This window comes from Homarus americanus, unplaced genomic scaffold (assembly GCF_018991925.1).
Source record: "Homarus americanus isolate GMGI-L3 unplaced genomic scaffold, GMGI_Hamer_2.0 scaffold25081, whole genome shotgun sequence".
Lineage (NCBI taxonomy): Eukaryota > Metazoa > Arthropoda > Malacostraca > Decapoda > Nephropidae > Homarus > Homarus americanus.
Window position 1 is genome coordinate 4,165 of NW_024738115.1, and position 25,836 is coordinate 30,000.

Here is a 25,836-nt window from a genome sequence, read left to right on the forward strand (position 1 = left end):
GTCTAGAGCTGGTGCTACTGGTATGTAACCTACAGAGCTGGAACTGCTGTGGTATGTGGTCTGCAGAGCTGGAGCTACTGCTGGCCTACAGAGCTGGAGCTACTGTGGTCTAGAGCTGGAGCTGCGTCTGGAAGCTGGTGCTACTGAAGTATGTGTGTGCCTGAGGCTGGGCTACTGAAGTATATGATCTACAGGCTGGAGCTGCGTGTGTGGTCTGCAGGCTGGGCTGCATTTGGTCTGAGGTGGGGCTGTGTTCACATGAGCTGGGGCTGCTGTGAGTTACAGAGCTGATTGCTGCAGAAGTGTGTTGTCTGCAGAGCTAGCTGGAGCTACTGAAGTATGTGGTCTACAGAGCTGGAGCTACGAAGTATGTGGTCTACAGAGCGGTGCTACTGTAGTATGTTGTCTACAGAGCTGGAGCTACTGTGGTCTACAGAGCTGGAGCTACTGTGGTCTACAGAGCTGGAGCTACTGTGGTTCACAGAGCTGGAGCCATGTGGTCTACAGAGCTGAGCTGCTGTGGTTCACAGAGTGGAGCTACTGTGGTCTGCAGAGCTGGAGTTGTGGTCTACAGAGCTGGAGCTACTGTGGTCTGCGAGAGCTGGAGCTACTGTGGTCTGCTACAGAGCTGGAGCACGTGTATGTTGTCACAGAGCTGAGCTACTGTGGTCTACAGAGCTGGAGCTACTGTGGTCTACAGAGCTGGAGCTACTGTAGTATGTTGTCTACAGAGCTGAGCTACTGTGGTCTACAGAGCTGGTGCTACTGTGGTATGTGCTCTACAGAGCTGGAGCTACTGTGGTCTACAGAGCTGGAGCTACTGTGGTCTACAGAGCTGAGCAACTGTGGCTACAGAGCTGGAGCTACTGTGGTCTACAGAGCTGGAGCAACTGTGGTCTACAGAGCGGGCTACTGTGGTCTACAGAGCTGGAGCTACTGTGGTCTACAGAGCTGGAGCAACTGTGGCTACAGAGCTGGAGCCAGTCTGGCTACAGAGCTGGTTGAGGTCTACAGAGCTGGAGCTACTGTGGCTACAGAGCTGGATCTACTGTAGTATGTTGTCTACAGAGCTGGAGCTACTGAAGTATGTAGTTCACAGAGCTGGAGCTACGTGGCTGCAGAGCTGGCAACTGTGGTCTACAGAGCTGGAGCTACTGTGGTCTACAGAGCTGGAGCAACTGTGGTCTACAGAGCTGGAGCTGCTGTAGTCTTACAGAGCTGGAGCTGCTGTGGTCTGCAGGAGCTGGAGCTCTGGGTCACAGAGCTGAGCTACGGTCTACAGAGCTGAGCTACTGTGGTCTACAGAGCTGGAGCAATTGTGTCTACAGAGCTGAGCTACTGTGGTCTACAGAGCTGGAGCTACTGTGGTCTACAGAGCTGGAGCTACTGTGGTATGTGGTCTACAGAGCTGAGCAACTGTGGTCTACAGAGCTGGAGCTACTGTAGTGTTCACAGAGCTGAGCTACTGAAGTATGTGCTCTACAGAGCTGGAGCTACTGTGGTTCTACAGAGCTGGAGCTACTGTAGTATGTGCTCTACAGAGCTGGAGCTACTGTGGTCTACAGGAGCTGGTGCTACTGTGGTATGTGGTCTACAGAGCTGGAGCCAGTGCAGTTCAGAGCTGGTGCTACTGTAGCCTGTCACATTGGTGGTGTTGGTGATGTAGCCTCTGTCATCTGGTGGTGGTGGTGGTGCCTCAGTCAGGTGGTGGTGCCTCAGTCATCTGGTGGTCGTGGTGGTCAATTGGTGGTGGTAGTGCCTCAGTCATCTGGTGGTGGTGGTTGGTGCTTCAGTCATCTGGTGGTGCCTCAGTCATCTGGTGGTGGTGGTGGTGCCTCAGTCGGGTGGTGGTGGTGCCTCAGTCATCTGGTGGTCGGTGGTCAACTGGTGGTGGTGGTGGTGCCTCAGTCATCTGGTGGTGGTGTGGCTGGTGCCTCAGTCATCTGGTGGTGGTGGTGGCTGGTGCCTCAGTCATCTGTGGTGGTGGCTGGTGCCTCAGTCATCTGGTGGTGGTGGTGGCTGGTGCCTCAGTCATCTGGCGATAGTTGTGGTGGTGTAGGAGAGGTCCCGAGGTTAGGGAGTGGTGTAGGAGAGGGTCCGAGGTGAGGAGGTGTAGGAGAGGGTCCGAGGTGAGGGAGGGGTGGTGGAGAGGGTCCGAGGTCAGAAAGGGGTGTGAGAGGGTCCGGGGTGAGGGAGGTGGTAGGAGAGGGTCGGAGGTGAGGGGTGTAAGAGAGGGTCGGAGGTGAGGAGCAGGTGTAGGAGAGGGTCGGAGGTGGGGAGGGGTAGGGAGAGGGTCGGAGGTGAGGGAGGAGGTAGGAGAGGTCCGAGGTGAGGGAGGAGGTAGCAGAGGCCCGGAGGTGAGGGAGAGGAGGTGTAGGAGAGGCCTGGAGGTGAGGGAGGGGTGGGAGAGGGTCCGAGGTGAGGGAGGGGGGTGTAGGAGAGGGTCGGAGGTGAGGGAGGACGTGTAGGGGAGGTCCGTGGGAGGGGGGGTGGAGAGGGTCCTGAGGGAGGGAGGACGTAGGGAGAGGGGTCTGAGGTGAGGGGAGGTAGGGAGAGGGTCCGAGGTGAGGGAGGACGGTAGGAGAGGTCCGAGGTGAGGGAGGAGGTGTAGGAGAGGGCCGAGGTGAGGGGAGGGGGGTGTAGGAGAGGGTCTGAGGTGGGAGACGTGTAGGGAGAGGGTCCGAGGTGAGGGAGGGGGTGTGAGGAGAGGGTCGGAGGTGAGGGAGGGGGGTGTAGGAGAGGGTCCGAGGTGAGGGAGGGGGTGTAGGAGAGGGCCTGAGGTGAGGGAGGGGTGTAGGAGAGGGTCCAGGAGGGAGGGGTGTAGGGAGAGGGCCCTGAGGTAGGGAGGGGGGTGTAGGAGAGGGTCCGAGGTGAGGGAGGGGGAGAGGGTCCGAGGTGAGGGAGGGGGGGAGAGGGCCGGAGGTGAGGAGGGGTGGTGGGGAGAGGGTCCGAGGTGAGGGAGAGGGTGTAGGAGAGGGGTCCGAGGTGAGGGAGGAGTGTAGGAGAGGCCTGGAGGTGAGGGAGAGGTGTAGGGAGAGGGTCCGAGGTGAGGGAGGGGTGTAGAGAGGGTCGGAGGTGAGGGGAGGTGTAGGGAGAGGGTCGGAGGTGAGGGGAGGTGGTGTAGGAGAGGGGTCCGAGGTGAGGGAGGGGGGTGTAGGAGAGGGTCGGAGGTGAGGGAGGATGTAGGAGAGGGTCCGAGGTGAGGGAGGAGGGGGGTGTAGGAGAGGGTCGAGGGGGAGGGAGGAGGTGTAGGAGAGGGTCCGAGGTGAGGGAAGGGTGTAGAGAGGGTCCGAGGTGAGGGAGGAGGTGTAGGGAGAGGGGCTGGGAGGTGAGGGAGCGGTGTAGGAGGAGGGTCCGAGGTGAGGGAGGAGGTGTAGGGAGAGGGTCCGAGGTGAGGGAGGGGTGTAGGAGAGGGTCCGGGTGAGGGAGGAGGTAGGAGAGGGTCCGAGGTGAGGGGGGGGGGTGTAGGAGAGGGTCCGAGGTGAGGGAGGGGTGTAGGAGAGGGTCCGAGGTGAGGGAAGGGGTGTGGGAGAGGGTCGGAGGTGAGGGAGGGGGTGTAGGGAGAGGGTCCGAGGTGAGGGGGAGGGGGTGTAGGGAGAGGGTCGGAGGTAGGGAGGGGTGTAGGAGAGGGTCCGAGGTGAGGGAGGGGGTGGAGAGGGTCCAAGGTGAGGGGAGGGTGTAGGAGAGGGTCCAGGGTGAGGGAGGGAGTGTAGGAGAGGGCCAATGTATACTGTACACGTATGAGGAGTGGCGTCTGTTCACAATTATGTTGCCGCTGGTGCCCCAAATACCCTTCTCATTAGAAAGCTGATCTTAGTCATGTTTTACCATTATCCTCTTCACCACTGATCGGCCTGTAGCCACTCTGGGCGGTCGCCACGTCTCTGATACGTACTGTTGGCAAGTACTGGTCATGTACAGGCTCCACATGTACCTGAACCTGCTCCAATGTTGGTTAAGTCTGGTCTTGAAACAGCTCCCACTGGTGCCGTCACAACACTTTCTGGCAGATTGTTCCAACAGTTCACAACTCTCACTCCTAAAAGTTCGCCTTCACAGTTTTCTGGACTCGTGGCTTCTTCAACCTTGACTGCTAACACTCCCTCTAGTGCCCTGCCAGTTCATATCCCTAATATCAAGTTATTATATGTTGTGTATATTACTACCAACACTTTCCAATAGCATTTTCTTTCTAATAAAAACTTTCTTATTGATTTTATTGAGGTTTTAATTTAACAATATAATTTAATTATATTCTAGACTATGTTAAGTGTATTAATATCCTATTGTTAAAAACATTATTAAGGTTAAATGCCTAACAGTGAATAAGATTTATTTCTTTATCTACAGACCTAACAATAAACTTAACTATATTTAATAAATTTCAAATCACTAATAATATTCTTAATCATAGTTTGTATAAGTTAGCTTCAATTAATTAGCATAAGTTGACAGATATATAATAATACAAAATAGTTTAGGTCTTTGTTTAGAGTATAGTATATATAGTTTATTTTGCTCCCTAGAGATATTTTTCCCAGTAAGCTTGATCTTCTATAATAACTATTAGTATTTTTCCCACAAACGTTGTTTGTCGCTATGTAGTCACCCCACCAATTCCCCAGTGTATGCTCGTGGTCTAGGTCAACCAGCGCCGCCCACGGAGCAGGGGTCAACTATCTACCCACGCCCACCTCCGCTATAAAAGACCTGACCTCGTGGTGACCTGTCTCTTTTCTACCTACACCAACACCTCCTCCTCCGCCTGCCTGGCGGTCCTCGCTCCCGCCGGAGAGCATGGCGACCCACAAGCTGGTCCTCCTCTGAGCATCCTCACCTACCAACTCTCTTCTTCTAGCTACAGCCGCAGCAAACAACCTGTTCCCCACAAGATCTTCCATCAATCACATTTCAGGACACAATCATTCTGCCAAATTCTAAAATAGATATGCTAGGCCTCACCATATCTTCTAATATATCACTGAAGCCACACATCCTCAACATTGCTAAAGCTGCCTCCTGAAAGCTGGGAATACTGTACAGATGCCGAGCTACTTCACTCCTGAGCAGTTGGTTCAAGTATATAAGGGATTCATTCGTCCTAACTTGGAGTACTGCTCTCATATCTGGGGTGGCTCTGTTAGATAGGGTGGAATCAAAGGCATTTCGTCTTATTAACTCTCCTCCTTTAGTTGATAATCTTTCTTCTTTCTCTTCACCACAATGTTGCTTCACTCTCTCTCTCTTACAGGTACTTTAACAGACAATGTTTGGTGGATTTGGCATCCTGTCTCCATCTATCTACAATATCGATCCTTTACTTTATTTTTAATTTTATCCTCTTCACCACTAATCGGCTCGTTAGCCGCTTGGGCACTCGGTCACGTATCTGTTGGCAAGTACTGGGCATGTACCGGCTCCTGAATGTACTTGAACCTGCTCCAGTGTTGGTCAAGTCTGGTCACAACACTTTCTGGTAGATTGTTCCAAGAGTTTACAACTCTCACTCCAAAAAAGTTACCTTCACAGTTTTCTGGACTTGTGGCTTCTTCAATCTTGAGCTGTGACCCTCTGTGGGGCGAGCGTCTGCCAGCTCCAGGTAAGGACACTCGACTGAGTGCCCCTGAGATGCTTATACACCACTAGGTCACCCTTGCCCGTCTGTAGTATAAGCTAAGCAAGTTCAGGCGCTCCAATCTCTCAGGGTAGCTGAGGTGCTGTAGTGCAGGCACCAGTCTGGTGGCCCTCTTGTAACATTCAACCAACTGACAGTCCCTAGCATATCTCGGGACCAGATGGGTTACAGTACTCCAGATGGGGAAGCACTTCACTCTTGAAGATCGTTACGAGGACGGATCCGTCTAGATATCTGAACGACCTTCTTATAAGACCCAATAATTTAGTTGCCTGATTTACCTTCTTCGCAATGGGCCGAGAACTTCAGCTCATTGTCAACATACACACCTAGGTCCTTCTCACATTCAGTCTCAACTAGCGCAGTTTCTTCATCCCGTTGGGACATATGATACGCCTCCTTACCGTTGGTACGCCCCAGGTGCATCCTCTTACACTTCGTGACATGGAATCTCAGCAGCCATTTCTTCGACCATTCCTGGAACTCACAGAGATCTTTCTGTAGGGTAGCCAAGGTGAGATCCCAGAGTGTCCCAAGGTGAAAGAAATGAACGAAAAAAAGAAAAAACAGGAAAGTAAAGAAACAAAGAACCAAAAGAACAAGATAATTTGTGAGTTAAAATATAAGTGGGTTGTTCAAAAGAAGAAAAAAGGGACCATCAACATACCAAGTCCATGGTGTGTAATAACCCAGAAGTTGACGACCAGCAGTTGACGACCAGCAGTTGATGACCAGCAGTTGACGACCAGCAGTTGATGACCAGCAGTTGGACCAGCAGTTGACGACCAGCAGTTGAGCGACCAGCAGTTGACGCACCAGCAGTTGACGACCAGCAGTTGCGACCAGCAGTTGACGACCAGCAGTTGATGACCAGCAGTTGACGACCAGCAGTTGATGACCAGCAGCGACGACCACAGTTGATGACCAGCAGTTGACGCACAGTTGGACACCAGCAGTTGATGACCAGCAGTGGATCACCAGCAGTTGACGACCAGCAGTTGATGCGACCAGCAGTTGACGCACCAGCAGTTGACGACCAGCAGTTGCGACCAGCAGTTGACGACCAGCAGTTGAGCGACCAGCAGTTGATGACCAGCAGTTGACGACCAGCAGTTGGCGACCAGCAGTTGATGACCAGCAGTTGACACAGCAGTTGATGACCAGCAGTTGACGACCAGCAGTTGACGATCAGCAGTTGACGACCAGCAGTTGACGACCAGCAGTTGACGCACCAGCAGTGCCGACCAGCAGTTGACCGACCAGCAGTTGAGCGACCAGCAGTTGACGACCAGCAGTTGACGACCAGCAGTTGACGACCAGCAGTTGACGCACCAGCAGTTGACGACCAGCAGTTGACGACCAGCAGTTGACGACCAGCAGTTGTGACCCACCAGCAGTTGACGACCAGCAGTTGGCGACCAGCAGTTGACGACCAGCAGTTGGCCACCAGCAGCGATGACCAGCAGTTGGCGACCAGCAGTTGATGACCAGCAGTTGACGAATCAGTTGATGACCAGCAGCGACCCCAGCAGTTGATGACCAGCAGTTCGCGACCAGCAGTTGAGCGACCAGCAGTTGACGACCAGCAGTTGATGACCAGCAGTTGACGACCAGCAGTTGGCGACCAGCAGTTGAACAGCAGTTGGCGACCAGCAGTTGGCGACCAGAGTTGATGACCAGCAGTTGACTGACCAGCAGTTGATGACCAGCAGTTGACACCAGCAGTTGATGACCAGCAGTTGCACCAGCAGTTGACGACCAGCAGTTGACGACCAGCAGTTGATGAAACAAGGAAGCAAGTAGGGAGAGGTTTCAGTACCCCATAATCCATCCCACATAAATATGGGAGAGGTTTCTGTACCCCTTAATCCACCCCAGACACTTAATCTTCAGGTGAGCACTTGAGGGCTAATCTTCAGGTGATCCATACTATAATGACATATTATAAATAGGTAAATAAAACGTATTATAATCTTGAAATATATTTTTATCACAGGTATATGAAGGAATATTAATGTACGGCATTATAGAGCAACTGTATTAAGATTGATATAACGAGGAATTTATGTAATATATACTATACATTATTATCTCTGTAAGCTATATTTTATACACTGGCTCACTTACCCAAGGTTACATAAACTATACAATATTACAACAAAATACAAGTACTGTACTGTAATTCTTGGGTTTTCCTCGAGTGGTGATTTAATTATGATTGCCCATTACTCATTGGCCTATTAGTACGTACAGTATATTACGTTATACTGTACATACACGTATTCTGTGTATACCCACACACACACACACACACACACACACACACGCATGCAGGCACCATATATGTTATAAGTATTCCCATATATAAAACTATACGGGAGAAATTCTTGCGTTTTGTACTGAATCGTGACCATATACATAAAACACAAACAAATCCACATAAAGGTCAAGCCACAGTGGTGAGATGTCTGTACCGTGTCGTCATTCACATCTTCTTAACTAAATTTACATAACCTAATCTAACTCTAACTTTACTAACCTAACTTAAAACCAAACCAACCCAACCTACCCCTAACCTTACATAACTAAAATATATTCTAAGACCGGTCAGGTATGGTAGGAAAGGTTAGATTAACGCTCATTTGACGTGCGGTTTCCAGATGAGCTGTACACTTTTCACCCAGGAAAACACAAACTTAAGACTGATTTATAATAAGATTTAACAAAAGGAGCAGAAAAAAGACTTAACAAAAGGAGCAGAAAAAAGACTTAACAAAAGGAGCAGAAAAATAGGCAATGTCAAAAAAAATTTAATATAAGCTTTGGTCCTCAGAACCCAGAGACTAAACTGGCATTATTTTTCTTTCATTTTTTGACATTGGCTTTTTTTTGCACTCAACCAGAGAATTCTTATAGATAATAATAGTAATCTTTCACAAAACACACACACACACACACACACACACACACACACACACACACACACCACCTCCCAAACAGTCTGGGCTAACTGTATTGGTTCAAATTTATATAATAGTGATAAACCTCTAGATATAAAAATCCTGTAGTCACGGTGCACACACTGAAACCTCTAGGACTATATGGAGATGAAAGTCCATTATATTGAGGTTTCACACTTAACTAACCCTCAATATAATGGACTTTCATCTCCATACAGTCAATTAAATATAAGTCTCATTGTAAAGGCAACTGATCGATTTATGATAATTTTTATGTATAAAAATTTGCTTTAAGAAAACTTGACGTGTAAAAAATTTTGATTTCGTGTTTTTCAGGAATGGAATACTTATGAAAATCAAAACACACCTGTGTACAATATAATCATCTATTGGTGCAGGTAAATGGTGTAGTCAAAACAGAGAACAAGATTATTATGTAATTTTGGTTGTTATGAATCATCTAACCTAACCTAACCCCACCCGCCCCAAGATAAATTTCAGGCTGGTTAAATTTCACCTGAGATTGAGCTCGGAGTGACTTCAGGTGAGCACTTGGGGTTAATCTTCAGGTGAGCACTTGGGGTTAATCTTCAGAGCACTTGGGGTTAATCTTCAGGTGAGCACTTGGGGGTTAATCTTCAGGTGAGCACTTGGGGTTAATCTTCAGGTGAGCACTGGGGTTAATCTTCAGGTGAGCACTTGGGGTTAATCTTCAGGTGAGCAATTTGGGGGTTAATCTTCAGGTGAGCAGTTAATCTCCAGGTGAGCACTTGGGAGTTAATCTTCAGGTGAGCACGGGTTAATCTTCAGGTAAGCACTTGGGGGTTAATCTTCAGGTACTGAGGGGTTAATCTTCAGGTGAGCACTGTTGGAATTCAGATGAGACTTCAGGTGAGCACTTGGGGTTAATTCAGATGAGCACTTGGGGTTAATCTTCAGGTGAGCAATTTGGGGGTTAATCTACAGGTGAGCACTTGGGAGTTAATCTTCAGGTGAGCACTTGTGGGTTAATCTTCAGGTGACCAATTGAGAAATGAAAGGTGTAGTTTTGGCATCAATAGTCTGCGTTGAAGACCAGCTTTCTCATTTACGTCAGGCTTCCAGTCCAGAAAATCATCCGTAAACTCAGTAGCCATCGATTTATGTCAGGCTTCCAGTCCAGAAAATCATACATAAATCGACGCTTCGTTAATCTAGCAATGCCTGTTCAATATTTCACCAAGTCTTTCAGAACAACATAATGCAATACAGTCAACCCTCGCTTTACGCGGTCCCACATTCCGCATTTCCACGTTTATGTGTTACCCTGCCGAAACCGGAACGCTCACATTCCGCTGTGCGTGTACCCCTTTACGCGGAGAGCGGCCGGCGAGCCGCGCCATTTTTGGATCGAAACCTCCCGCCATCTCTCCCGCCATCTGCCATGTTGTGTAAGCAGCGCGAGCAGGGTGCGCACAAGGTCGCCCAGTCATCAAAACATTCCCGAGTTCTTCACCCGCCACCCACCACAGCCGGCCCAAGTCAGTGATAGTGATAATTATAGTGAGGATATGGACTTATATGGACTTTGGGGGGTTTGACAAAGAGGCCCTGCGGCCTCTGTGGTGGATAGTGATACAATGTTACATTATTAGGTGAGGGCCAATAATCTGCCCTCTGCCCTCGGAATAACCCCCATCCCGTGTGCCCAGCCATCTTTTCTACTAATGTAAGTGTTAAAAAACCTAATATTATTGATATTTCTCTTAATTATTAATTGTGTGTGCATACCATCATAAAATTAAGAAGTTATTTTTACTACAACATAGGTATTGTGTCTGAAAAAGTGGAGTTTGGGGGTCGGCCCGGTCTCTATTTCAATTAATCCCATATGTTATGTTGTTCACTTTCCGCGGGCCGCCGTGGGTTGAATTAACCGCGTAAAGTGAGGGTTCACTGTATACAGGTATCTCTTCATTTACAAAAGGCTTCCATTCCTGATAAAATACCTCTAATCTAATGGACACATGTACTGGGATATTTTGTGTGTGTGTGTATACTTGTTCCTTCACACACACACACACACACACACACACACACTACCTCATTCTTATTGAAAATAAATCGCCAACCAGTAGAAATTTTTTTATGACTGCCTGTAGCTCACTGCAGTTCACAACACATGGATAAAAATATGTGGCATTTCTTTGAGCTTTAGAATGAGAAAATACCTATCATTTATCCCTAAGTGGTATGTACAGATGCCTCCGTTTACACCTAGTACAGTTACTGGTGTGTTTTGTGACATGTGGCAAGGCTGTGTTTGTTTACATGGTCTTAAAGAATGGCCCCTAAGGAAACTCACAATAGTAGCCAGACTAAGGGTGATAGATAAACAAACACAATGGTGCCACATCTAACAAAACACACCAATCACTGTACCAGGTGTTAATGCAAGTGAGTGTACCGTACATAGTGAATAAATATTATTATTATTATCATCATCATCATCAGAGAACTTTAACACTGATGATGCTTAAATGATGAAAAAAATTATGTTTTCTTATATCAATTGGAATTCTGTGTATAACAATAAGAAAAATTCCATCTGAGTTACAAGGTCGGACAAGATCTAAGTGTAGAAATCTGTCGCTGCGTCACACAGCCGCAGGAAGTATACAAACATCGCCTTTTGTGTTATACGTTGCATTGGGGGGGGGGGGCTCTGCCTTGACCTAATATTCCTGTCTCCTATCCCATGGTGTGACTGTCAAAACGTTCTTTTATCCCATGGTGTGACTGTCAAAATGTTCTTTTATCCCATGGTGTGACTGTCAAAACGTTCTTTTATCCCATGGTGTGACTGTCAAAACGTTCTTTTATCCCATGGTGTGACTGTCAAAACGTTCTTTTATTCCATGGTGTGACTGTCAAAACGTTCTTTTATCCCATGGTGTGACTGTCAAAACGTTCTTTTATCCCATGGTGTGACTGTCAAAACGTTCTTTTATCCCATGGTGTGACTGTCAAAACGTTCTTTTATCCCATGGTGTGACTGTCAAAACGTTCTTTTATCCCATAGTATGACTGTCAAAACTGTCTTTAACCCATCATATGACTGTCAAAACCCTTATCCGATCCTACGAACTGTCACCTCTGTTTCAGGTCAAATATCTCGATGAGAAGGGGCTCGACCTCTTGCGGGTTAACCTCCAAGAAGACCCGAATGTGGTTTTCACTGAGGATGTGCAAGTGGGTAATCCTCTCCAGCAGGCGATGATAGACTGTCCTTCCTTCACAACCTCCATACTTACACTCCAGATACCTCTTCAGTAAGTAGAGATACGAACACTGAGGACATACAAAAAAGGTGTTTATGTTACTTGGGGTTAGGTTTTATTATCCTTAAACCTTATATATATATGTGTGTGTGTGTGTGTGTGTGTGTGTGTGTGTGTGTGTGTGTGTGTGTGTGTGTGTGTGTGTGTGTGTGTGTGTGTGTGTGTGTGTGTGTGTGAGTATAGTTTCACAGTCTCTTAATTTGTTAATCAGGATATAGTAGATTAAGAGCAAGATTTGTGGGATTAAAGAATAAATTAAGGGTTAATCATCAGAATTAATCTTACCTAAATAAGGACTGTGTGTGTGTGTGTGTGTGTGTGTGTGTGTGTGTGTGTGTGTGTGTGTGTGTGTGTGTGTGTGTGTGTGTGTGTGTGTGTGTGTGTGTGTGTGTGCGTGCTGCATGTGTGTGTGTGTGTGTGTGTGTGGAGCCTTAAAATAATCCTACTTAAAAATCTTATTCAGTAAACATCAATAAAATAAAAACTAATAAAAATAACAATAAAAAAAAACACTGAAATATATAGAAATATCTTAACAAACTTTCTTACATTGTCACACAATTTACACACATTCCACGATTTACAAAATATTAGTTTACACGGTTTCTATTGTTTGTTTTTACAGTTGTGGAGGTTTTCTGTATATAGTGTAATGTGTGTATAGTGAAACCTTTATATAATGGACTTTCATCTCTATATAGTTCATTAGATGGAGGTTTCATCTAACAACGGGACCCTTTATATAATGGATCATCTCTATAGTCATTAGATGGGAGGTTTTACATCTAACGACCTTACAATGGACTTTCATCTCTATATAGTTCATATTAGATGGAGGTTTCACATCTAACGGACCTTGATATACTAATTTCATCTCTATATAGTTCATTAGATGTGGAGGTTTTACATCTAACGGACCCTTTTATATAATGGACTTTTCATCTCTATATAGTTCATTGATGGAGGTTTTACATCTAACGGACCCTTTATATAATGGACTTTCATCTCTATATAGTTCATTAGATGGAGGTTTTACATCTAACGGACCCCTATATAATGGACTTTTCATCTCTATATAGTTCATTAGATGGAGGTTTCACATCAAACGGACCTTGATATAATGGACTTTCATCTTATATAGTCTATTAGATGGAGGTTTCACATCTAACGGACCCTTGATATAATGGACTTTTCATCTCTATATAGTTCATTAGATGGAGGTTTCACACTAACGGACCCTTGCGATATAAAGGACTTTCATCTCTATATAGTTCATTAGATGGAGGTTTCACATCTAACGGACCCCTTTATATAATGGACTTTTCATCTCTATATCGCTTCATTAGATGGAGGTTTCGCCATCTAACGGACCCTCGATATAATGGACTTTCATCTCTATATCGCTCATTAGATGGAGGTTTCACATCTAACGGACCCTTGATATAATGGACTTTCATCTCTATATAGTTCATTAGATGAGGCCGGGCATCTACCACCCTTTTATATAATGTGGACTTTCATCTCTATATAGTTCATTAGGATGGAGGTTTCACATCTAATTCTGACCCTTGATATAATGGACTTTCATCTCTCTATATATATAGTTCATTAGATGGAGGTTTTACATCTAACGGACCCTTTATATAATGGACTTTTCATTCTATATAGTTCATTAGATGGAGGTTTCATGACTAACGGACCCTTGATATAATGGACTTTCATTCTATATAGTTCATTAGATGGAGGTTTCCACATCTAACGGACCCTTTATATAATGGACTTTTCATCTTATATCGTTCATTAGATGGAGGTTTCACATCTAACGGACCCTTGATATAATGGACTTTCTATCTCATATAGTTCATTAGATGGAGGTTTTAATTCTGTCTTGACCCTTGATATAATGGACTTTCATTCTATATAGTTCATTAGATGGAGGTTTCAATATCTGACTTGACCCTTGATATAATGGACTTTCTATCTTCTATATAGTTCATTAGATGGAGGTTTCACATCTGACGGACCTTGATATAATGGACTTTCATCTCTATAGTTCATTAGATGGAGGTTTCACATCTAACGGACCCCATATAATGGACTTTTCATCTTCATATAGTTCATTAGATGGAGGTTTCACATCTGACGGACCTTGATATAATGGACTTTCATTCTATATAGTTCATTAGATGGAGGTTTCACTCCCAGAACTCCTATATAATGGACTTTCATCTCTTTTATAGCCTCATTTGATGGAGGTTTCACATCTAACGGACTCCCTCTATATAATGGACTTTTCATTCTATATAGTTCATTGGATGGAGGCTCTCACATTTAACGGACCCTTGATATAATGGACTTTCATCTCTATATAGTCTATTAGATGGAGGTTCTCTAAGATCTAATCGGACCCTTGATATAATGGACTTTCATCTCTATATATATAGTTCATTAGATGGAGGTTTCACATCTAACGGACCCTTGATATAAAGGACTTTCATCTCTATATAGTTCATTAGATGGAGGTTTTACATCAAACGGACCCTTGATAGTAATGGACTTTTCATTCTATATAGTCTATTAGATGGAGGTTTCTACATCTAACGGACCTTTATAATGGACTTTCATCTCTATAGTCTATTAGATGGAGGTTTACATCTAACGGGACCCTCGATATAATGGACTTTCATCTCTATATAGCTCATTAGATGGAGTGTTTCACATCTAACGTGACCCTTTATATAATGGACTTTCATCTCTATATAGTTCATTAGATAGAGGTTTCACATCTAACGGACCTCGATATAATGGACTTCATCTTTTATAGGAAGTTCATTAGATGGAGGTTTCACATCTAACGGACCCTTTATATAATGGACTTTTCATCTCTATATAGTCTTTATTAGATGGAGGTTTCTACATCTAACGGACCTCGATATAATGGACTTTTCATTCTATATAGTTCATTAGATGGAGGTTTCACATCTAACGACCCTTGGATATAATGGACTTTCATCTCTATATAGTTCATTAGATGGAGGTTTTACATCTAACGGACCTCAATGGACTTTCATCTTCTATAAAGTTCATTAGATGGAGGTCACACATCTAACGGACCGATATAATGGACTTCATCTTATATGTTCATTAGGATGGAGGTCACATCTAACGGACCCTTGATATAATGGACTTTCTATCTCTATATAGTTCATTAGGATGGAGGGTTTCACATCTAAATGGACCCTGATATAATGGACTTTCATCTCTATATATAGTTCATTAGATGGAGGTTTCATCTAACGGACCTTGATATAATGGACTTTCATCTTTATATAGTTCATTAGATGGAGGTTTCAAGGACTCAAACGGACCCTTGATATAATGGACTTTCATCTCTATATAGTTCATTAGATGGAGGTTTCACATCTAACTGACCCTTGATATAATGGACTTTCATCTCTATACAGTTCATTAGATGGAGGTTTTACATCTAACAGACCCTCGATATAATGGACTTTCCTCTCCACATAGTCCATTAAATAGAGGTTACGCTGTGCTATACAAGACAGAAAATAAAGGAAAAAACAAACAACCTGTTCGTGCTTGATGGCGTCAGAGTGGATGATGTTTGGACGTTCGGGGTTGAAGAGTGTGATGGCCGACAGCAGGAAGATAATATTATGGTCCATTACGCCACTCTGGGTTAAAGGCCAATATAAAGCGTTTGTGTTCCTCGACACGTTCCCTGGAGCGGCTTTTAAGACCTTTAGTTTGATGTTCTTGAAGCGGTCTTGGTCTTGTTGATCTGAGAATGTAACACATGGTTGGGTTAGGTTAGGTTAGGTTACCATGTACGACGTCAAACCAATCTTACTGTAATTACGGAAACTCGGGTTACAGAAATAGGCCCTTATGGAATTTTATACAGTAGTTGTAAACAAAAATTCAGAATACAGAAATAGATTCGCCCTCACGGAATTTGGGTAAATTATAAATGAAAAAAAAATCACAATGTCTAACCTAAATTTTTACCCAAATTGTAAAAATTATTTCATGTACACAAGATGGTTGGAAGGCCACTCACTCCTCAGTTGCCACCTCAACAATGGTACTGCTCAGTTGAAGGCCACTCACTCCTCAGTTGCCACCTCAACAATGGTACTGCTCAGTTGAAGGCCACTCACTCCTCAGTTGCCACCTCAACAATGGTACTGCTCAGTTAGAATTCTTCACCAGTTTGTGTTCAGTTATATGACTGTGTTACTGTGTACCCTTATTCAAGATGAGTGAGGGAAAAGACCATCAAGTGGTGATAAAAGACCCCATAAAGGAATTACATTAAACAATAAACACTGAAATATGATTCTTTAAGAAGGTAACTAAGTCCCTCACCACCTCACCTCCTACAGCACTCAACATAGCTTCTGGTGAATAAAAATCGAGCGTTTTTTATTTACTATCATGTTACATCATAAATGACTCATTATTCTTAAAACCGTCTAATTTCATGCATATATGAGGAGCTCCAGACCATAAGAAAATGGAGGAAAATGCTCAGGTAGGAATGTCTAACGAAGAATAGCCTTTTCAGAGAACTCTCACCCATATGTACGGTTCCTTCATTAGTGTGTTTATAGGGCGCCTCATATAAACATTCAACAGAGCATTATTTTTTTAATATAAGGTTTTAATTTGATTCCATGGTATGTTTACTATTACAGTTTCTTTTTCTGTCGAATGTAAACAAACACAGGGCTACCACGCTGCACAAAAAACCTGACAAGTCCTGTAAACCACTAGTGAAGGGGACTGTACCTAGGATATATGACCAGCCCTGTAAACACAACTGAAGGGACTAACCTAGGCTATATGACCAGCCCCTGTAAACACACCAGTGAAGGGACTGTACTCAGGCTATATGACCAGCCCTGTAAACACACTAGTGAAGGGACTGTACCTAGGATATATGACCAGTCCCTGTAAATGCACTAGTGAAGGGGACTGTACCTAGGCTATATGACCAGCCCCTGTAAAACACACTAGTGAAGGACTGTACCTAGGCTATGACCAGCCCTGTAAACACACTAGTGAAGGACTGTACCTAGATATGCAGTCCCTGTAAATGCACTAGTGAAGGACTGTACCTAGGCTATATGACCAGCCCCTGTAAACACACCAGTGAAGGGACTGTACCTAGGCTATAGGACCAGCACCTGTAAAACACACTCAGTTAAGGACTGTAAGCAATGACCAGTCCCTGTAAACACGCGAGTTAAGGGACTGTACCTAGGCTATATGACCAGCCCCTGTAAACACACTTGTGAAGGGGGACTGTACCTAGGCTGTTTGACCAGCCCCTGTAAACACACTAGGGAAGGGGACTGTACCTAGGCTATATGACCAGCCCCTGTAAACACACTAGTGAAGGGGGACTGTACCTAGGCTATATGACCAGTCCCTGTAAACACACTAGTGAAGGGGACTGTACCTAGGCTATATGACCAGCCCCTGTAAACACACTAGTGAAGGGGGACTGTACCTAGGCTATATGACCAGCCCCTGTAAACGCACTAGTGAAGGGGACTGTACCTAGGCTATATGACCAGCACCTGTAAACGCACTAGTGAAGGGGACTGTACCTAGGCTATATGACCAGCACCTGTAAACACACTAGTGAAGGGGACTGTACATGTTACCAACCGGGTCTCTGACTTACCCAGGGGACAGAGGAGAGGTTTCACATCTAACAGAGCCTTAATGGACTCTCTCCTCCATGTAAGCTTCACGTTATGTCCTGTACATTACCAAAAAGTGCCATAATGAACTGACTCGCCTTAAAAAGTGCCATAATGAACTGACTTACCTTCCATGAGTCCTTGTCCGGATCATAGGCACAGACAGACCTGAGGATCATCAACTCTGTACAGCCGCCCTTCAGTAGAGCAATCTGGTCCTCTTGACATAAGCTCTTAAAGGCTGATACTCTCTTTGACATTTTGATGAGTCGTCTGATGGCTATTTCCGTCAAGTTGATGATATTGATGAGCGATGGATTGCTGAGGTCCTGAAATGTTGGGTAATTCTGGATATAAGTTACAGTAGGTTAGTGGAGACTTAACACAACAAATTCTCCTAAAATTACTAAACTGTATAAACAAATCCTTATTTATTTATTTACCCAGATAATTTCCTGTCTCTTAAACCTCGATTATATAATTATTATCCATTATTTATTATCTGGTCTCGTTCCCTCTCCCACGAACCCCAGGATTCAGAACTTGTGAACCCGAAGCAGTAGAGTGATGATGAAGACCCGTACAGAAATTCCCACATCAAGATGGTTGGCAGATGGTCGGCAGATACTGTACTTCCCCACTGATAGCGAACATGGACATTATATCTTACATGACGTCTAGAAAAAGTGGTTTATATACTTGATAAACTCAGGGCATAAAAATTATTACATACATCCAGTTTTTTCGTCTATGGATGAGTTAAACAAGTGAAGTATATCAAGTCTGGTGATAATATTCCAAACATTGAGAAACCTGTATGTATATTAAACACCTGTCACATACAGTGGAGTGATTCTGTGATGGAGTATTATTGACGGACAATTATCTGTTGAAGGAAATGTTGTTGTTATGATATTATACTAAATTACATTCAGTATTTATGATGCCGACCTTCAATGAAATGCTCTGAACAAACTTTGGAATGTTTAGAAGCCAACCATCCACTTCTGTTCACTACAGAAATCCACAATTCCTTCCTATTTCTAGACAATTCCTGTTTTATCTCCTTGATTATAAATGACAGCAGGAAGAGTAAATAATCAGAGCTTCTCATTCCTCTTAGATGTATCGTGGCATCAGACAACACAAGAACTCATTATTATCTAGAACTTAACATTTAATAAGTCGGCGTGTTTGTGTATGATAGCGATCACTCTTGCGTGCTGCATCCATACCTACAAGATGGTGGACGGCGCAAAGGATTATGGGAGTTGTGACGTTAATACAGTACAAACTAAGAATACCCGTGCGGTAGTGTTGTCTCACAGAAAACGAGTCATTCATTTAGACATCTGTACAGTCCCCCTACACTGTCTATGTATGCTGTATACCTACACTGTCTAGGTACATTGTTTGTATACCTACACTGTCTAGGTACATTGTTTGTATACTTACACTGTCTAGGTACATTGTTTATATACCTACACTGTCTAGGTACATTGTTTGTATACTTACACTGTCTAGGTACATTGTTTATATACCTACACTGTCTAGGTACATTGTTTGTATACTTACACTGTCTAGGTACATTGTTTATATACCTACACTGTCTAGGTACACCTACACTGTAGGTACACTGTTTATATACCTACACTGTCTAGGTACACTGTTTATATACCTACACTGTCTAGGTACACTGTTTATATACCTACACTGTCTAGGTACACTGTTTATATACCTACACTGTCTAGGTACACTGTTTATATACCTACACTGTCTAGGTACACTGTTTATACACCTACACTGTCTAGGTTCACTGTTTATATACCTACACTGTCTAGGTTTATATACCTACACTGTCTAGGTTTGTTTATATACCTACACTGTCTAGGTACACTGTTTATATACCTACACTGTTTAGGTTCAGTGTTTATATACCTACACTGTCTAGGTACACTGTTTATATACCTACACTGTCTAGGTCACTGTTTATATACCTACACTGTCTAGGTCACTGTTTATATACCTACACTGTCTAGGTACACTGTTTATATACCTACACTGTCTAGGTACACTGTTTATATACCTACACTGTTTAGGTACAGGTTCACTGTTTATATACCTACACTGTCTAGGTACACTGTTTATATACCTACACTGTCTAGGTACACTGTTTATATACCTACACTGTCTAGGTACACTGTTTATATACCTACACTGTCTAGGTACACTGTTTATATACCTTAAAATTGTAGTCCTCACATAAGGGAGCCATCAGACCCTTATTGGCCTCCGAAAGTTCGCTAAGTTTCAGTTTCTCGGGTTCGTTCAGTTCCTGAGGGTTGCTGCTGCCTAGGAGACTGAAGGCGCTGTACTCGGCACTAATGGCTGTGTTCATAATTGTATCCATCATGTTAAGTCCCGTTGAGTTTCTGTGGGGGAGTGAAATGGCCATGAGACGTCTACACTACAATATGGAGGGAGTGAAATGGCCCTAAGATGTCTACACTACAATATGGAGGGAGTGAAATGGCCCTAAGATGTCTACACTACAATATGGAGGGAGTGAAATGGCCCTAAGATGTCTACACTACAATATGGAGGGAGTGAAATGGCCCTAAGATTTCTACACTACAATATGGAGGGAGAAAACGGCCCTAAGATGTCTACACTACAATATGGAGGGAGTAAATGCCCCTAAAACTCTAGAATATTTCAATTTTGTCCAAGTTTCTTCAAAATGGTCAATGGCGCAATCATATACCATACAATACCATAATTTTCTACCATGATAAACCACAAACCACCATTGATTTCCTATAAACTACCATAATATAACATAAACTACAATACCATGATTACCTACCATTAACTACCATACCATACCATCCCTACAAGCACTGGCTCTCCTACCATTACAGTAATTACCATAGTATCACCCATTAAACCATATTCTCCTAAACCTAACCTAACCCCCCCCCATACAAACACCACCATCATCTTCTGCCACCTCAGATGCCACTCACATAGCCTAACCTAACCTTACCTCAACCAAGACTAACCTAACCTCGACCAACACTAACCTAACCTTACCTATCAGTCTTGCATCCAGGCTGAAGAAATGTCAGAGTGTCTTGTATGTTAAAATTTGCCCACGAATCCCGTTCTTGCTGCTGTTCAATCGAATGTTCTTGTTCTTGTTGTTGCGGGCTGTCTTGGACGTCATCAGGGTATTCCACCTTGGGAGATAAAGGTTTGTTTAGGGTTTGGTTAGGTTTAAGTTAGGTTAGGTTAGCATTACAGTAGTCAACATAAACAGAAGTACTTAATATTCAAAATATCACAGTACAATAGGTTATAAACACACACACACACACACAAACACACACACACACACACACACACACACACACACACACACCTCCTTCTTGATGTTAAAAGCCATGACCTGCGCTAAGCTCCCCTGGGTAAGGTATGCCGTGGGTGAAGATTCGTCCTCTTGAGCGTGAGCATCAACCCCATGCGGACTAGTTTCTCTGGGGTCCCGCTGGTCGGCCCCGTCCTGGTCACTCTTAGCTAGACCCGCCTTTGTTTCACCGTAAGATATTGTCGTCGCTGGGTTAATGAGGGTCAGGCCGGGAGGAAACGTTCGCAGAGGCCCGTCATCTGGGGAAGAAAATTATATTGTTTTTGTGATTTACAGAAAAAATAAATTACAATAATTGTCTTTATAATTTACAAAATAAACCAATTGTCTTTATGTTTTACAGAAGAAAATAAACCAATTGTCTTTATGTTTTACAGAAGAAAATAAACCAATTGTTATTAAAATGATATTATTCTCGGAAAAGAATATTAATGAAATTGGCCATGTCCAAACCTGGCCTCATAAAGAACCTGGCCTCATAAAGAACCTGGCCACATAAGGAACTCAGTCACACCACACAGCCCATTAGATGAGAGAGTCTACTCAACTTACTCTGGAATCTATCGAACTCTAATGGTGCGTGCGGTAAGGAGCCGCCAGTGAGGTGATCGAGCCCACACTGGGACGCAGGTGTCATGTGTTGCTCCGACTGTGGGGAACTCGTGTAATCGCTCGAGTAATTCCTGGAAAAAAATAACAAACATTTTGATTGGTGGATTAAAAATGTTTTTTTTTTTTATTATTTTTTTTTTTTCAAACTGATTATTTTTTATTCATTGTGTATGATTTTTTTGGGTTAGGTTAGGTTGGATTGGGTTAGGTTAGGTTGGGTTAGGTTAGGTAAATGATTCATGTAAACACAGTCATAATTATCTTACGAATTCTCCATCGTATAACTGGATATGACCGGTAATCTCTCGACTGCCAGACCCGTTGACTGTATGACCACTCTCTCCTGCGAGTGTACGTCTGTCTGTCCCTCGACGCGCATCACCTGTTACGTTTACCAGAACAAATATTAAATTACCATCATATTATTACACTGAAACCTCTATATAATGAACTGTATGGAGAAGAAAATCCATTATATCGAGGGTTAATTAGATGTGAGACCTCTATATAATGAACTGTATGGAGAAGAAAATCCATTATATCGAGGGTTAATTAGATGTGAAACCTCTATATAATGAACTATATGGAGAAGAAAGTCCATTATATCGAGGGTTAATTAGATGTGAAAGCAATGTTCCTCGACCTGTTTCTGAGCCTTTAAGCATGAATGAGTGTGTGTGAGTCTTGTGACGATATATACATTAACGTGAAGTGTATTGAAGACCATATAAAGAGTTCCATTCCCCAGTCCTACGTCCATCACTAGCTGTTGCTGACTAACCTAAGCTAATCTAACCAAACCTAACCTAAATGAACCTAACATAACAAAACCTAACCTAACAAAACCTAACCTAACAAAACCCAACCCAACCCAACCCAACCCAACCAAACCAAACCAAACCAAACCAAACCAAACCCAACCTAACCTAACCTAACCTACATACCGGTACCCTATCACTCAACGAATAGACAATTAAAATCCTTACCTTTGATGAGCCGTCATCTTCCCCTCGCATCACGCCCATAACAACCGCCTGTGGTTTGGTCGATTCCGTTCCGCTGACGGGCGTAAACGGACTGAAAGGATTGGATGACTTTACACCCTCCTCATCCGACATCGCGTCACCCATTTTCCTCGCGCGATTTTCCTCAATTTTTTGTTTCTTTCTTTGTTTTTCTTCGTCGGTCATGATCCATTCTTTCTTCATCCCGATGTCGAAGCATTTCCGTAGACGACACTTCTGGCAGAAACGCCTCGTGACCTGGTCGACTTTACAGCTCTCTTGGAAGGGACACCGAAAGTCCTGTGGCAGTGAAGGTTTAGTCAAGAAGTGGTCATTGTAATGTGGATTGGCTGGGTATTGTAATGTGGAATGGCTGGGTATTGTAATGTGGAATGGCTGGGTATTGTAATGTGGAATGGCTGGGTATTGTACTGTGGAATGGCTGGGTATTGTAATGTGGAATGGCTGGGTATTGTAATGTGGAATGGCTGGGTATTGTAATGTGGAATGGCTGGGTATTGTAATGTGGAATGGCTGGGTATTGTAATGTGGAATGGCTGGGTATTGTAATGTGGAATGGCTGGGTATTGTAATGTGGAATGGCTGGGTATTGTAATGTGGAATGGCTGGGTATTGTAATGTGGAATGGCTGGGTATTGTAATGTGGATTGGCTGGGTATTGTAATCATTTGGAATTTTTTATCTTCTTAGGCATGTAGACCATTAATTACGAGGTAACACACACACACACAATATACCTATAAAAACAGCATTATATACCTAATTAAGTTACACTAAGCATTATTATATAGACAGATAAAGCATTATAACATGAGGCTTTGATAAACCATTTCCAGTGAGTTTTATCTCAAACATTACAGGATGGTGAAGTCTGAGGTAATACCGCTCAGGTAATATTATAAAGCGATTAACAAGATCGTGACAATATTAGCCATTATGGATCATCTGTAGAATTTCTTCATGCTCACCTGAAGAATTAACCCCCAAGTGCTCTACTGTAAATTAACCCCAAGTGCTCACTGTAGATTCTTCAAGTACTCACTATAGATTAACCCCCAGTGCTACTGAAAATTAACCCCAAGTGCTCACTGAAAGAGACCTTTTAAATGCTCACCTGAAGATTATTTTAGGTATGCAATTCCGCTTGGTGTCCTGCAGTTTTACCCCCAAGTGCTCACCTGAGATTAACCCCCAAGTGTTCACCTGAAGATTAACCACAAGTGCTCACCTGATTAACCCCAAAAGTGCTCACCTGTGCAGAATTAACCCCAAGTGCTCACCTGTAGATTAACTAGGTACAAGAGGATGAGCTTCCAGTGCTCATATAAGATTAACTAAGTGCTCACATAGAAGATTAACCCCCAAGTGCTCACCTGTGATTAACCCCAGGGTGCTCACATGAAGATTAACTAAGTGCTCACCTGTAGATTAACCCCCAAGTGCTCACCTGTGGAATTAACCCCAAGTACCCACCTGTGATTGATCTGAAGTGCTCACCTGAAGATTAACCCCACAGTGCTCACCTGAAAATTAACCCCAAGTGTTCACCTGAAAATTAACCCCCAGGTGCTCACCTGAGATTAACCCCCAAGTGGTCACCTGTGAATTAACCATCAAGTGCTCACCTGAGATTAACCACAAGTGCTCACCTGTGAATTAACCCCCAAATTTGCTCACATGAAGATTAACCCAAGTACTCACCTGAAGATTAACCCCAGTGCTCACCTGTAGAATTAATCCCCAAGTGCTCACCTGTGGAATTAACCCCAAGTCTCACTGTAGATTAACCCCAAGTGCTCACCTGTAATTAACCCCAAGTGCTCACCTGAATTAACCCCAGGTGCTCACCTGTGAATTAATCTGAGAGTGCTCACCTGTAGATTAACCCCAAGTGCTCACCTGTAGATTAACCGCCAAGTGCTCACCATTAATCCCCAGAGTGCTCACCTGTGGAGTGCTTTGAGTGTGCTCACCTGAGATTAACCCCCAAGTGCTCACACAATTAACCCCAGTGCTCACTGAAATTAACCCCAAGTGCTCACCTGGTGCCCAAGTGCTCACCTGAGAATTATTACAAGTGCTCACCTGATTAACTTCAAGTGCTGCTGTAGATTAACCCCAAGTGCTCACCTGAGATTAACCCCAAGTGCTCACCTGAAGATTAACCCCAGGGTGCTCACCTGTGGGTGCTTCCCAAGTGCTCACACTGAAGATTAACCCCAAGTGCTCACCTGTAGATTAACCCCCAGTGCTCACCTGAAGATTGGCAGAGTGCTCACCTGATTAACCCCCAATGCTCACCTGAAGATTAACCCCCCAGAGTGCTCACCTGTGGAATTAACCCCCAGAGTGCTCCACCTGTGGGTGCCCCCAAGTGCTCACCTGTAGATTAACCCCAAGTGTCACCTGTGGGTGGCCCCAAGTGCTCACCTGAAGATTAACCCCCAAGTGCTCACCTGTGTGGAGTGCTTCAAGTGCTCACATGGGTTAACCCCAAGTGCTCACCTGAGGTAACTTTAGAGTGCTCACCTGTGGGTGCTTTAGAGTACTCACCTGAAGAGGTGCTGAAGTGCTCACCTGTGGTGCCCCCAAGTGCTCTGCCTGAAGGTGCTGAGTGCTCACCTGTGGAGTGCTTGTTTAGCAACCTGAAACTACCGGAAGGGGGGTGTCTCAGGTTCCACTCATGGTCTATTGGTCTCATGGTCTCAGTCTACACCAAAACACCGCAGGAACTTACCTTATTCTTGAGGGCATTCCTCCTGAAAAATGCCTTACAGGACTCACAAGTAATGGCATTAAAGTTGTAACCCAGTGCCCGGTCACCACACACACCGCATTTTTTAGAATCTGCACGTTTGCCTCCTGATGTTGACGCCTCATCTGAAGGGGAGTGGATCAGTTCGTCTCCCGGGGAACCAAGGCTATCTTCCATCATGCCTGAGGACCCTACAGGCTGCCACCCCGCTTGTAGCCAATATGTTTCTTCTCCACTCACACACCTGGAACAAACACAGAAGTTATATATAGGCTATATGTTGGTACACGGTGCATTCCTTCCACTCACACACCTGTTAGTAAACACATACCTACCACTCACACACCTGTCAGTAAACACATACCTTCCA

At 44.2% G+C, this 25,836-nt stretch overlaps 1 protein-coding gene across 1 annotated transcript in view; it reads right to left on the reverse strand.

Moving 5' to 3' along the window:
• Positions 1-10,645: 10,645 nt before the first annotated feature.
• LOC121873731 (nuclear hormone receptor HR96-like) overlaps positions 10,646-25,836 on the reverse strand; it is a 22,417-nt gene continuing 7,226 nt past the window's right edge. Inside the window, 12 exon segments of the mRNA XM_042377437.1 lie at positions 10,646-11,925; positions 15,506-15,598; positions 15,600-15,649; positions 15,652-15,717; positions 17,772-17,976; positions 19,890-20,079; positions 20,741-20,886; positions 21,069-21,313; positions 21,627-21,757; positions 21,953-22,068; positions 22,673-22,990; positions 25,449-25,710. Coding sequence (XP_042233371.1) covers positions 11,725-11,925; positions 15,506-15,598; positions 15,600-15,649; positions 15,652-15,717; positions 17,772-17,976; positions 19,890-20,079; positions 20,741-20,886; positions 21,069-21,313; positions 21,627-21,757; positions 21,953-22,068; positions 22,673-22,990; positions 25,449-25,710 — 2,023 coding nt within the window. The 3' untranslated portion in view covers positions 10,646-11,724.